Raw genomic sequence first — 13,600 nt, forward strand, 5'->3', positions numbered from 1 at the left:
TGGCTCAGGGCTGTCAGGTGAATTTGCCTTTTGTGGTCCTTTTCTGAGGCCAAACAGAACCACTTCCATGAGCCTTATTAAGTCCAAGAACAAATCCAGTGAACGCTGCTGTGTTTCTTTTTGGAATGTGTCAGCAGCGTGTGCATCCTCAGCGTTGTCAAGCTGAGCTCGTGCAGCAGGATCAGAAAGTCTGAGGGTACTGGGAGACAGCCAGACACCTGAGGAGAAACTGGGGAGCCATACGTACAAGCCTGGTGAAAAGACACAGTTTTATAGCTTGGGGATCTCGTTGCTGCAAGATGTTAGGGAAGTCACTGGCTTCAAAAGATGAAGGTTGACTGAAGGGCAGAGATGCCCAGAGTTAATAAATAAATAGATTTGGAAGTGGAAACTTAGGTGTAGGAACCCTCTTTCTTGTTTGGAGAACACCCAGCAGGATGAGACCTTGCTCTGGGTCTCATACTTGGGGTTGGTTTCCACTAGAAAGAGGAAGAGACAATTTTGGTGCTACTTGAGAATCCTCTATGACATCTTCCATGCCCAGGCATTGCTTATACTGTCCTAAGGAACTGAGCTGGGAGCTGGGCTGAATGCTGCTTTCTTACTCTGTTTATCCTGGGAAGTGTAGTACAGTTCAAAGCTCAAAAGTACCTCTTTTTTAATTTATTTATTTTTTTAAACAATGTGATTGCCCATACTGGAAATAATAATATTAGGGAAAGGAAGCGTGCCTAATTTCGTGCACGTGAAATCTGACAGTGCCAGTTTAGACCAGTGCTTTAGCCCTTTGGCTTCGTACTTATTTTGTGCTAATACAAATAACATCAGGCTTGTGCTGAATGTTTTAGCCTCAGTGTTAATTTCACCAAACATCTTACCTATCCCATTTCTTTTTGTTTAGCAGCTTTTCCTCCCGTAGCCCTCTCTTGCCCCTGTCCAGCTGTGTGCTCTTGGCTCCGTCCCTCGGTGTGATGCACATCAACGTTTCTTGTTGCTGCATGGCCAGGGGAGTTTGCCCTGCAAGGTTGATCTGTGATGGAGAAACTTTGCCATGCCTGAGATTTAAAAAAACAAACAAAACACAACAACAACAACCAAACAAACAAAAAAGGACATTTCAGCTAGATGAGTACATGTGGGCTTGTGTTGCTTGGTTTTGCTCTCCCCACGCTGTGACTTCTCCAGCTTGCGCTGCAGACGTTTGGGCTGTACTTTGCACGGTCTCTTTCTTGGCATACTCACAGAAGAAAGCAGTTGCTGAAGAATAAGGTGAAATGCTGTTTCTGTGTTTTGTAAGCACCAGCTGTGTTTGATCGCCAGGTACCTGCTGGAACGGCAGCAGCTCCTCTGTGCCATCCCGTGGGCAGGTGCTCGTCTCTGGTTGACTTTTTCTCTCTGGAGACTTGTACGTTTTCTTCTTTCTGCCCCCAGTTCAGAGCCTGCATTCAGACTCCCTTATTTTTGTCCATTTTCCTCAAAAATGGGCAGCCCACCTTTGTGTCTTTTTACTTTGTAAGCAACCTGACTCTGTTTGGCCCAGCGAGTTGTCGTTCTGGAAGCTCAGGTGATCTTTCAGACTGGGAAATCTGGCTGGTGTGACCGGAGGGAGTGCTTGCCAGTGCTTTTGTGCAGATCCGGTGCTCATCAGAGCCCCGTGTTGCCTTTTTCTTCCTGAATAGTTGGTCTGCGTGGAGCCAGCACCTCGGTTGAGTCCAAGAGATAGGGCAGGGCCCCTGGGGTGTGACGGCCACGTGAAGTGCAGTGGGATGGCCAGATCCGGACCTCCTCCTTGCCTCTACCAGGGAAATCCTTGTGACAAGGGACCAGTTATGCAGCACCAGGTTTCAAAAGGGGGAAAATATTCTCGGGGATCTCAAAAAGACCTTGGTGCCTAACCTTTAGGCCTTATCAGGGGAACCTCAGCTGTTCTGCTGCTCTCAGAGGCATTATTTACTTGTTAATCAGCTTGTCAAGCTTCAGTTAACTTCTGCGTTGAGGTGGAGCCACATCTCTTGCAGGTCTGGTGCCTCGCTTTTCTGTGGTTTCTTTTCAACCTTAATGTGCCTTTGGAAGCTGGCTGTGAGCCTGCCCAAATCCTGCATGTCGTCGTTGCTGCAGGCTCCTGAGGAAATTCTGGAAGGAAACCACCCCCCCAGCTTCTGCTGATGGTGCAGTTCTGCCCGCAGATGCTGGAGGTGATGGAGCTGGCATCATGATCCTGTCCCCTGCACGCTCAGCTGCGGACGGGAAGCACGGTCTTGTGGCAAAAGCTCGAACTGGAGGGAGCAGAAATCCCCAGCTTTACCATAAGTTTCCTGTGTGACCGTGACCGAGTCACTTAATTGCTGCGGGTTCCTCATTGCAGAGGGGAGTTATGTGCTTGATCTGCTGGGCTCTGAGTTCTCGGGGTGGGATGGGTGCAGCTGCAAGACAGGCAGGATGGAGTCCCTGCGCCGTGTCTGTTTATCTGTCGCTCCACAGCCAAAAGAGGGAGAATCCTCTCTTGCCAGTATCAGGACATCGAAGTCTTATTTGCAGCAGATCTGTGCTGTGACAGTGATTCATTTAAATAACCCACCCCCAGCAACAGTGCTTTGATTTTTTTTTTTTAATTTATTTTTTTTTAATCCAGGCTGCTGTAGAGGGAGGGAACGTGAGCATCACAGAAAATAAATCCTCTTGTGGCTGATTTACCGTGAGCAGCAAAGTGAGGCTTGGGTAATCCAGGACCCAAACTTCACAAACAAAGGCTCCTGATCCAAACTTGGCTCTCGTGCCTTTAGACCTCTCTCTTTCTGTGATAGTTGCTCGACACTGCCTGCACGACGCGCTGCTGGTGTCTGCCTGGCCTCACACATGGCCACATCTGATTCATTCACCTTGGTTGTCCAAGGGCTGGCTTTGGAGGCGCGTGAGATCTTCCCCAGACCTGTGTGCTCAGCACCCACCTCGCTGCTGCTCCCTGGCAGTCGTCCTCCTGAGCTGCGTCTTGCAGGGGTGGTGTTGGTGGTGTGCCTCTGTTCCTCCTGGGAGGAGTGCTTGCTCTGGCCAAGGTGTGTCTGTGCAAATCCTCACCTTGCTTTTCCTCTGTGATGCAGCTGAGCGAGGTCAGCTCCTTCTCTCCCCTCTGTGGGCCCCCCTTTCCCAGCCACCCGTCAGGGAGAGCCTTATTGTTGCAGTGCGATTCACTCTGGGCGGATTGCAGGGTGAGAAAGGGATTTGTTTAGCTGTCCTGCTCAGCCTGTAAATCAGCGGCGTGCCCCGGACTATCTGCTGCATAACACCTGATGCATATTCATGCCTGCGAGCAGCGCAGCACAGACGGGACAGCTTTGTGTCACCATGCTCATAACGTGCCCCGGGGGACCGGGGGCAGAAAGGGGTCTGTCTCAGCAGCAGGTGCCTGCCTGCTTCCCTTTATCTCCTTCCCCAGCTGCCCTCTTCTCGTTGGCTCCCCAAGATGCACCGGCACTTGCTTTTCTGCCAAAAAAAAAGTGCATTTTTTTGTGCCTGCAAAAGCTCTGCAAGGGCTAAATGAATGCAGAGGGATGATCGTTATATTTGATCACGTAAATGAAATGGCTCGCTAATAAAGGAGACACTCTAGAAATATCTGATTTTGTCTCTGTGGGGTCACTCAAGCTGTTCCTTTGAGCTCTGGCTTTGAACGAAGCGTGAGGAGCTTTTTATCAATGTCGTGTTGGGGATGGCAAGGCAAGGCAACTCGCTCTCCTTAACTCGCTCTCCTTCCTTCATCGGGCCGTCCCCGTGCTCCCCCACCTGCCACCGCCTGCAGAGACGAGGCAGTGCAAACATGCTGCTCTGCCCCGAGTTTGGAAAAATGTGGGTGGGAAAGGCTGTGCCACGTTTCCCTGGAAAAGATGACACTTTGGAGGACATGATTAGCAGCCTGGGATACCCTGTGGGAGAAGGTGGGTGAGGATCAACCCTGCTTTTCCCCTTCTAGCACAAGATCTAGGGGCTGGCTGGGGAAGCTGGCGGAGATGAGTTAGGCTCTAACACGAGGGCTGCTTTGTCCCCCTGCAGGGAGCAGACCTGTGGAGCTCCTTGCTATAGGGCAGTGTGGGTGGCAGGAGCTTACGTGGTTCAGGGGAGGCTGGGCAAGTCCTTGGGAAAGAGATCTGTAGAGGGCTGCCAAACACAAGCTGTGCCAGGCCCAGGAAATCCCCTGGGCTGAAAATAGCCGGACGCTCGGCGAGGAGCAGGGGGAAGCAGCGCGGGGAGGCTGGTCTCCAGCCACACCAACTTGGGGGTGCTGGAGCCTTGCATTTGCTGCAGGATGAACCTGCCTGGAGCCCAGCCCTGCCAGCCAGGAGCTGTCACCCTGTACCGGCGTGCTGCCGGAGCTGAGTGCCACTTTGGGGTTGTGAGGATCTGGGGTTCCTGCTGCTCCGAGATCTTTTCATTTCATTTCCTGCTGCTGACCAAGAGGCTCTGTTCCTTTCCATCCACACCCCAGGCCCGGCTCCCTGTCTGGATCTTCCTGCTGCAATAGCTCCAGCAAGACGGGGCATGTGCTGCTTGCACCATTTTGCTCCCAGGGACCAAGGCTTACCGATACTCTTCCAATAGCATTTTGCTCCCCAAATAGACCTTTTTTAAAGGCTCTTTTCCATGAAATGTTAAAAACAAAAGAATTCAAGGCATTATCGAGACAATTCTCAGAACTTCCCAGCTGCAAATACCTTGTTTCCTCGTCCATTTATTTACTTATGTTATTCATATAGGTTAGGCTTTAAAGCAAGCAGGAAGCCCAACAGCCAGACCCTATTTCCATTGCAAATTTTTTTCGAAATGAAAATGGCTTAGATGTGTTTCCTGAAACCAGCTTTTGGGTTTTTCCCTGTCAGCAATTGCTCCGCAGGAACGGGGAAGGGTGGGGAGGGAGAGAACGGAAATCGTGGAGGGAGAATGCAGTTCTTGAGCACGGGGCACTTTTTTCCCTGATACACGGCGTTGGTTGCTCTCTACCGACTCTCAAAAAAAAAAAAAAAAGCATGTCCCAGCTGCAAAATGCTGTCTGTGACCCCTGCAGAGCGTGTTAAATACAGCCCTGGGTTTGTCAGTGCTGCTGGTCGCTGCCCCAGCCTGTTTCGGTGTCGGCTGCTCTCTTCTCTCCTGTTATCCCGCCTCGTCCGTGTGTCGGGGCGTCCGTGTCCCTGCCTGTCTCTGCCCCCTCCCCACACTGGTGGCACACTTGGGATTTGATGAGGATAACTGGAGCAGTTTGGGTTTTCCCTCTCGCTTTACTCTGCCTCTCCACACATCCCTGCGCAGGGAGGCTCCACTCCGTGGGGGAGCTGTCAGCTCTGACAGCCAGACACAAAGACCCAGCAGGCAACCAGCGGCTTTCCCATCCAAAACCTGCACGTGGAGCCTTTCGGCTCCTGCTAAGGCCCTGGATGGGAACTTGCCTCAATTTAGTGTCCGCCTTTACCGCCGGTGATGACTTCAGGCCGGTCCCTTGGCTTCCTCGCCTGGCTTTGCTGGCCCGTGGGATGAGGAGGAGGATGGTGTGTGTGACCAGCCCTGCCTGCCCAACCCGCCGTGACCAACCCCAAGGCATTACAATGTGGTACCAAGTCAGGAGGTGGCTCAGAGGCCAGGTTTTTAATGGGTCTAGTTGCTACCTGTAGCGTGGGCTGTGTTTTTAACTTCCCCGGGTACCTGTCCCTCTCTCCATAAGTGTCTGCATGTGCAGCACCTGCCCGGCCCCACGAGGCTCTGAGCTGCATGGGAAAGCAGAGGAGCCCATTTCCTCAGACCTCTCCGTGGAGCAGCAGCAAGTGACGTGCACAGCAGCATGTTTTATCTCTGTCTAAATAAGCTACGGATCGCTTGGAAGTGTGCTCCTCCTGCAGACACCGCAGTGGGACGGGCTGGTTGCTCTCAGGGAGCAGTGGTGGTGGTGGGAGGTGAGGATCCCACCGTGAATTGCAAGCACGTTACAGCACCTCCCAGAGCTTCTGGAGATGTGGGCGTGAGCAGCCCGAGCACACTCAGTTTGATCTTGGGGCCGTTTCACGCTGCTAGAAGTTCCCCTTCACCGGTGAGTGCAAGTGTAATGAGAAACTGAGGAAGCTGTTGGTGCTCACGCTCAGGCCAAGAGTAGAAACATCGGTGATCAGCTGATGGCAAGTGCTGCACTGGCTGTTCCTTGGGGTCAGGCTGCAGCGTGCTGTGGTTTATAGGCTCCTGAGGTAAGGGGGCTGCTGGTCTTTATATCGAGTATAATCGTTTTGATGGCCGGTATTGTCTAGGGCATGATTCCTTTCTTGAGTATCAGTTCCGAGAGAAAGCTCTTGGATAGCTGGTTTGTTATTTGTGTTACCAATTTACGGAGATTGTTTTTACTGGTTTTTGGCATTTTAATAAAACCACTCGGCTTCGCTGTGACTACCAGGTGTTTTTCTTACAGAGTGAGCTGGCGAGAAAGAACTTCATTAAACTTATGAGCGGGTGAGCAAGAGCAGCATGGTCAGACCAGCTCAGTGCTAGCAGCAGGCAACTGTACTGCTTTTATTGAACTGCCAGACAAGGTGCAACAGGAACAGAGAGAAATCAGAGATCTGCAAGCTGTTGGCAGTGCTGGTGGGGATGGTGCCATCCTGCTTTCCTCTGTCCTCCCATCTCTTTTGGCCCGTGCGATGAGGACCAGACGCTTCAGCACCACCTCCTGCCACCCATCTGTCTTCCAGGAGAGCACCGAGGGCTGGAGGCCCAGCGCTGCCTGGTGGCACGATGGCAAGGGAAAAAGAGCAGGGATTTAACTTCTTTGTGGTCGGGTAGCCTCTGGTAGAGGCGATCTGTTGCCAGAGGTGCTCTAAATAAAGCTGTGTCCAGAGCCAGGACCTGTCAGTGCCTGTTGAAGACCTCGTGCAAAGCCACAGCTTGCACCTTGGTGCTGGGGCTTACCAATGTGCTGCAGGGACAATCCCTCTCTTTCAGGCTTGCCTCTGACTTGAACCTGCCTGCAGCTTTCGGCTCTTCTTCCTCCAAGGTTTCCTGCATCCCCTTGAACGTCTGCCTGTACTTTGAGCCTCCTACATATTGTCATTCCTTATCCCTTTTCTCCTCTGGAGCAGTATTTTTGTGCTCGGTCTCTTGGGACAGGCTGCCTGTTCCTTCACGTCTTAAAGAGCTTGCAGAGGGTGGAAGAAGTCATTCTGTTCCTTTTAGACTGCCTTTTTTTTTTTTTCTAATACAAGACATTACGTCCAAGCTGCTTCTCCAAAGCAGGGCCACCATTTGCAACTTTCCTTACACCTCTGGCACCCCTCTCTCTTTTCGTCTCGTGGGCTGCATCGTCTGAGTTTGCAGATACGAAGCCAGCAGCCAAGCACGTTGTGTTAGATTTGCAGCTCACTTCTTTGTTAATGTAAAAAAAAAAAAAAAAAAAAAGGCAGCAAGTAAATGAAAATGAAGCATCGTATGGGCTGTGATTCATAGCAGAGCAGCAGCTTGCCAGCCTCCTCTCCCGAACCTCTTTCAGGCCGGGCAGGCCACCGAGAACATCAGCATTTTGACCCTCAAGTGAAAACGAAAGGTGGCATTTCGTGCTCCTGGAGAGGTTCGCTCAGGCTCTTCAGAGGCGGTGTTTGGGGACGCTGGTGACAGTGTTGTGCATGAGCGGGTGGAGGAGTGCGGGCAGCAAGGTTTGCCTTGTCAGCGTGTTAGGTCATCAGGTAGGATTCCCGAACTGCAGGCATGGTGGGCTGCTGGTGACACGCTGAGATGAGCCTTGTTTTGGTAGAGGGCTTGAGGCTGTTCTGCCTGCTAGGAATCTTTGCCAAAGGGAACTAAATTCAAACACTGCGGCGTTTGTGGTCGAAAGGTTCCTCAGTTCTTGGGGACGGGGCGCTCAGGATGAGACCGAAGACATTTGCAGAGGTAGAACTGTTTTCGGGTGCATTAAAACGTGCTCCCGGTTGACAGGTAGCGTGTAAACGTTCAACAGCGAGCAGTGTTTGTAAAACTTCCATCGTGGAAACGCAAAATCCACGGGGGAGGACTCGGGGGCTGCTGGGCTGGGAGCAGCTGCTGCTGCCAGGCGGAAGCGCTCGGCTGGGCTTTCCTAGACAGCTTGAATGGGAGCCAGGAGCCCTCTCTCTCCGGGAGAAAATCCACGAGGTCAGGAAGTACAGCAGCAGCTCCAGCTCCACGCTAGGGCTGTTGGCTTGGCACTGAGATCCCAGCCCTCTTCCCAGGCGCTGCGCTCCTGAACGGCTCCTGTCCTTGGCTCAGCCCTTTGTCCCGCTGCCCTGCGCGGCTTGCTGGGGACCCAGCTCTCGGGAAGGATGCTGGGTGCTGCAGGGGTGATAAATTTGGCTTGTGTGGAAAACACCAGGCAGCGACCCAGCTCAGCCTTTCGGAGCGCTGTTCCTGCGTGGTGTGGGACTGGGAAGCTGTGCTTTTATGTTTTCTTTTTGGTCAGCTCTGCCTGGGTTCAGCACTAGCTGCTGAGTAACACAAACTCTTGATTTTCCTCCGTTGGAAATTCTCACACCAGGAAAGGTTTTCACAACAATCGTCAGGCTGTGCATCTCTGTCCAGCAAATCCCCGGGCTGGAGTGTGATATCCCGGCGTGTCTGTCACCATCTCTCTGGCAGAAGCCCCCACGCTTCCCTTCCCTACCTCCCCGTTTTGGGAAAGCCACAAACACCGGAGGTCCTGCTTTGCATCGGGGTTGTGCTTGCTCTTTTGCAGCCGTTTCCTTGCTTTTCCCCGAGATGCCGAGTGCTGAGAAGGACACGCTCTTTGTTTGTCTTCCTGCTGCTGAGCCAGCAGCTAAGGAAAGGGCTCCGGCGAGAGGTGGCTGGCTCTGACTGCTCCCAGCCCGGGCGGGTGATCGAGCTGTCTGAGTGGTTTAGGGTTGCAGTCAGATGGGGATTGAAGTCAGAAAGTTCTGGCCTACTTTAGATGAGATCTCTGCTGCGATAGCAAATCCAGCAGATGCAGACGGGCTGGGTGCAGGGTGGCCGCTGCTGGTACACCGGTACCAGCCTCCTCAACAAAAAACCCTCCCTCGTCTTCGCAGGAGAGGTGGCAGCTTCTGCCTGTATCAGCACGTGGCTAGATAACACCGGGGTACCAGAGCTGTGAGACGAGCGTTCGGCCTCTTTCTGAGCACTTTTGCAGTGCTCCATATGCCGTGCCCTGTCCTGGTTATTTGTCTTGCCCGCAGAATGACCGGAGGTGGCCAGGAATCGGGATTCTGGCTTAATGCTCTTCAACGGGTCGTCTTCGAATCTGTCTGGTGGGTTGTGAGCTGCTGGGATTCCTGCTCCTCGCAGCCTTGCCGAAAGCTGTGGGTTTCCAAAAGCAAAAGATCGTTGTTCTTTGTTTCCTTGTCAATCTGAGATACATCTCTTTGTAACTGGGGGTGATCTCAGCACCGGGCTTTTGAGGAACACGTGGAATACTGCTCGGGCAGCGCCCTGCCCTCCACCTGGGTGCTAAGCTCGCTTGCAGAGCTTGTAAAGCAAACAAGGAGGCACGAGCAGCCCTTGCCGTTGGGAGAAGCAGGCTGGTGATGTGCGAGCAGTGCCTGCGGGATGGCAAACGACCGGAGGGGCCGTGTGTGCAGCGGTGCCTGGCCCCGGGGTGGCTCTCAGCAGGCAGGGCTTGCAGCCCAGCGAGATTGCTATTTAAACCTTTGGGGTTTTGTAATCTTCCTGCCGTAAGCGCTGAGCTAAAGTTCCTCTTTCTCAGTAGGAGGGGAGCAGAAACTTAAGGGAGAGGGGAATTTTCCCCCACCGAAGGGTAATGGCAAGTCCGTATCGCTGCTCGAGTTCGGCTCGCTCCTACCGGCTGTAACGAGCCTTCCCAATTAGGGCTTTCCCTGGTAGCATCCTTCTCCCCCGTGGTCTCTGCCAGCCCTCTGTACTGCCTTATTCCATCTTCCATATTCCCTTACCTCGCGCCCCTTGCAAGTCTGCATGCGGACTGTCAGGCTGAAGGATTGCAGAGCATCAAGGGTTAGGCGTTGGGCATGTTTTTGCGTTGGGTTGGATTGATTTCTCTCCCCATTTTAAAGTAGCCTTCATTACTCAGGGAGGGTATTAGGTTAAAGAGCTCTGGATGCTGCAGTTCCTCGCTGTAACTGTAGACCAAGCCTTGTGTTTTAGGTGAGGTCATCTCATGTCTGGGACCCCAGGGAATCGGATCATAAAAGGCAGCGGATCCTGGAGGCCCAGCACAGCGTGACATAACAAAACAAATGGCTTTTTTTTCTGGCCAAATTTCCAGGGTGGTTGGAGTGCTGGATGGGGAGAACGAAAAAAGTCCTTGACCCTTGGCTCATCCCACATTTTCCCCATTTCTGGTGGTGTTTAGCAGGGTGGCATGTCTGCGAGCTTGGGAGGAGAGGCCAGGGCAGTGCTGAACAATACCGTGCAGTGAGAATTTTGTGGCTATTGCAAATCCCCATGAAAAGCACACGTGTCCCCAGCCTCTCTGCCTTTCCCAGCCTCCGATCTGTGCCCCTTGCTCTCCTGACGTGGTGGCCGTGTTTCTCCTTGCAGGTCGGGGTGCTCCTGGAGGTCCTGAGCTGGGGTCGGCTGGAAGATGACCGAGTACAAGCTGGTGGTGGTGGGAGCTGGTGGCGTGGGGAAGAGTGCGCTGACGATACAGCTCATCCAGAACCATTTCGTTGATGAGTATGACCCCACGATAGAGGTAAGCGGCGCTGCCTGCATGTGTTCCTAGTGCTCTTTGCTGCAAACCCCATATGATCAGCTTGAGCTCGAGTCTGAACTCGAGCAGGGACAAGCCCTTCTCAGCTGCTGCCTGTGCGTTTGGAGGTCACGGCGACCGACGCGTGCCTCCTGAGGAAGGACAGCAGCGTGTGCTGGAGAGAGGCAGCGAGGGATGCAGCAGGAGCAGGCAGAGCCAAGGAGAGGGAGCACAAAACTCCTCCTTTCCGCCGCTGCTGCCTAGGGAGGGGTTAAAGGTTTGGGACCGACAAGCCATTTTGTGCCCGTGCTTCATTTCTTCTTCCGTGAAATCAAAGTGAAGATACTGACTTCCCATGCAGGACGTTTTGAGATTTTTCTGATGAAATGGCTTTTGTCAGAGCTCGTCCTGCAGTTTGGGTGAGGCAGTGTGGGGTCAAGAGCCCAAGCAGAGCTGAAGACTGATGATTTTTTATTTTTATTTTTTTAAGAGATCCCCACGTCTCTGCAGAGCAGGGAGCTCAGGGACTTTCTTCGGGCTGCCTAATACATGGTTATAGATCTGCTCTGCAGTAGGAAAAATGACACTGCGGTTCTTTTCTGCAGCTTGCAGGATCCGTGAAACAGCCCAGGGAGAGACAAAACAGGGCGCTCCTCTGTCTTGTGCACTGAGCTCTGGGCTTTTGTCCTCCTTCAGAGCCCAGCGAGTTCATCCTCCAGTGGGAGGCGGAGAGCTGGGGTGTGCTGCAAGGCTCATTGCTGCTCGTTCTCCGTCACAGGGAGCAAAAGATGAACGTACAAAAGTCTCACTTGTTGGGAGTCAGCATGGATCTGTATGTTGAGCCTGGTCTGTCAGGCTCAGTACCCCACCTGAGGGGCAGCCAAGTACCTGTGCAGGAGAGGTTTAGTATCAAAATTCATTTTTCTGCATTTCAAGTGTAAACAACAATTTTTTAATTTTTTGAACCTTTTAAACCCAGCCCCTTCTCCAGCTGTTTTCACTGCATCCCCGCTGCTCGCGAGATGCTGATTACCCGCCGTATGATTTACACCTCGGTCTGGGGGAGGTTTGGGCAGGACCGTGCTCGTGGTGCCGCTCCTGGCAGGAGGAGTAAGTCCACCCTGGGAATGCAAATCACAGCTTGGTCACGCCTCCCAGACAATAACCTCCCTGTCTGCAGTCCTGGAGGATTCTCCACCAGATGTGTCTAAATACAGCTGTGGTTACCGCAGTTATTATTACTATTATCATAGAGCCTAAAAGGTCCCAGCTGAGGTCAGAAAGCTATTCTGGTAGGTGTTGTATGTGCAGTCCCCACCCTGAGGAGCTCACAACTTAAACAAACAAGAGAGACAGGGCTCAGTATAAAGGCAGAAATAGTCTTATCCTACAGATGGGAAGGAGAAAAAGCTCTTAATAACACGTGCTATTACATCATTTGGCCAAGGTTACCTAGAAGGTCCGTAGCAGAGCCTGGAATTTAATTTAGGGCTCCAGAGTCTCAGTGCTGCACCTTGCATACAGACCCCGTTTCCTTTTTCCCCATCTCCAACTTCCGCGCAGGCAAGAGAGCTGTTTTATTTTCCTGCCTGTGACTGCTGCAGGCCATTTTGGGTTTTGGTGCTCCCTCCTCCCTCCTGCCATGGATTTATGGCGCTGGCCTCCAAGGGCCGGACCCCTCCGCAGGAGGCTGGGACGTGGCCAGCCCTGCCTTCCTGTGCGGTAGTCTGTACAGCGAGAAGTGCCCTGCAGACCCCCAGCCGTCTTATTCATCCCAGGGTGGCTCCTGTCACTCACGCTTTGTTTTGTGGAGGTTTGGGATGCACAGGGTTAGCTACCTGCCGCTGATCTGAAGGTGCCCACCAAACCGTCCTGCCGTGACTAAGCCGCTTTGGATTGCGCCCAGGAGCTGACTCTGCCCGTTCAGCTGGCTAACGAGCAGCACGACAGCACCGAAACGGGCAGCTTGAGAGAAAAAGTGTACGTGTGTGTGGAGCAAAGTGTGGGTTGCTTAAATAAACCACCTGAAGGGTCGGTGTGAGCAGGGTTGTGTGCTTGGTGCTCTGGCCGGGAAACCAGGCGAAGGGCAGGGACCCCAACTGCATCCCCAGCCCGCTCAGCTCCACCTCAGCTCGCTGAGGCCCCCGGGACTCATCCTGCAGGGAGCTGGTGGGCTGGGAAGAGGAGAAGCAGCAGGCAGGGCTGCTTTTCTCTCAGGAACAGAGGCCCTGATGAAACGGCTGCTCAACCCCGGGTCTGCAGCTGGCAGCGTCCCACAGCACGCGAGCAGGGATGGAGTAAAAAGCCAGACTGTGTTGAGAAACCCTTCCGTTTGCCTCGCAGCTTTTAGCAGTCGGCACTCCCTTAGCCTCAGGTTGTATCCTGGCCGTAGCGTTTAACATACAGGGGGTGCTGGGCACCCAGCTTGGTGGGGTCCTTCTGCTGCGCTGCAGCCATGGGGACAGCGGGGTCGGCACCGGCGATGTCCCGGCCGTGTCCCTGCTCCTGCAGGCGGCCCCAAGCATCCTCTCCCAAGTGCCTGCAATTCCTGGCTCGTGTGTGAATGTCACTGGAGAGCCGGGATCACTTAATTCGGTCCTTCCAGCTGCTGGAGGAGAATCTGTCTGGGATCCCAGGTCAGAGCCCAGAGCTGCTGCTTGCTGTCCAGCGGGGACGGCAGGGTTTATTTCTGTCACCCGGCACTTCTTGTTCCAGCTGGGCAGTCCGGCCCGTCTGTTGTGCAAGAAGATGGGGTAAGACATCAGGGGCCGCTCTGAGGCTGAGGATGGGGAGCTGCGGGGTGTCAGCATCTGCGAGGCGGCAGCTCAGCACGTGTGCTTGCACAGAGGGGCCGTGCGGGATGGGGTGCCGTGCGGGATGGGGTGCTGTGTGGGATGGGGTGCT

The 13,600-nt window shown here is 53.5% G+C and overlaps 1 protein-coding gene across 1 annotated transcript in view; it reads left to right on the top strand.

The window, feature by feature from the left end:
• The window catches only part of HRAS (HRas proto-oncogene, GTPase), a 37,195-nt gene that overhangs the window by 15,410 nt on the left and 8,185 nt on the right, over positions 1–13,600 (top strand). The window contains exon 2 of the mRNA XM_035328037.1: positions 10,539–10,699. Coding sequence (XP_035183928.1) covers positions 10,589–10,699 — 111 coding nt within the window. The 5' untranslated portion in view covers positions 10,539–10,588. The remainder of the gene's footprint in view (positions 1–10,538; positions 10,700–13,600) is intronic.

Source organism: Oxyura jamaicensis, chromosome 5, assembly GCF_011077185.1.
Source record: "Oxyura jamaicensis isolate SHBP4307 breed ruddy duck chromosome 5, BPBGC_Ojam_1.0, whole genome shotgun sequence".
NCBI lineage: Eukaryota > Metazoa > Chordata > Aves > Anseriformes > Anatidae > Oxyura > Oxyura jamaicensis.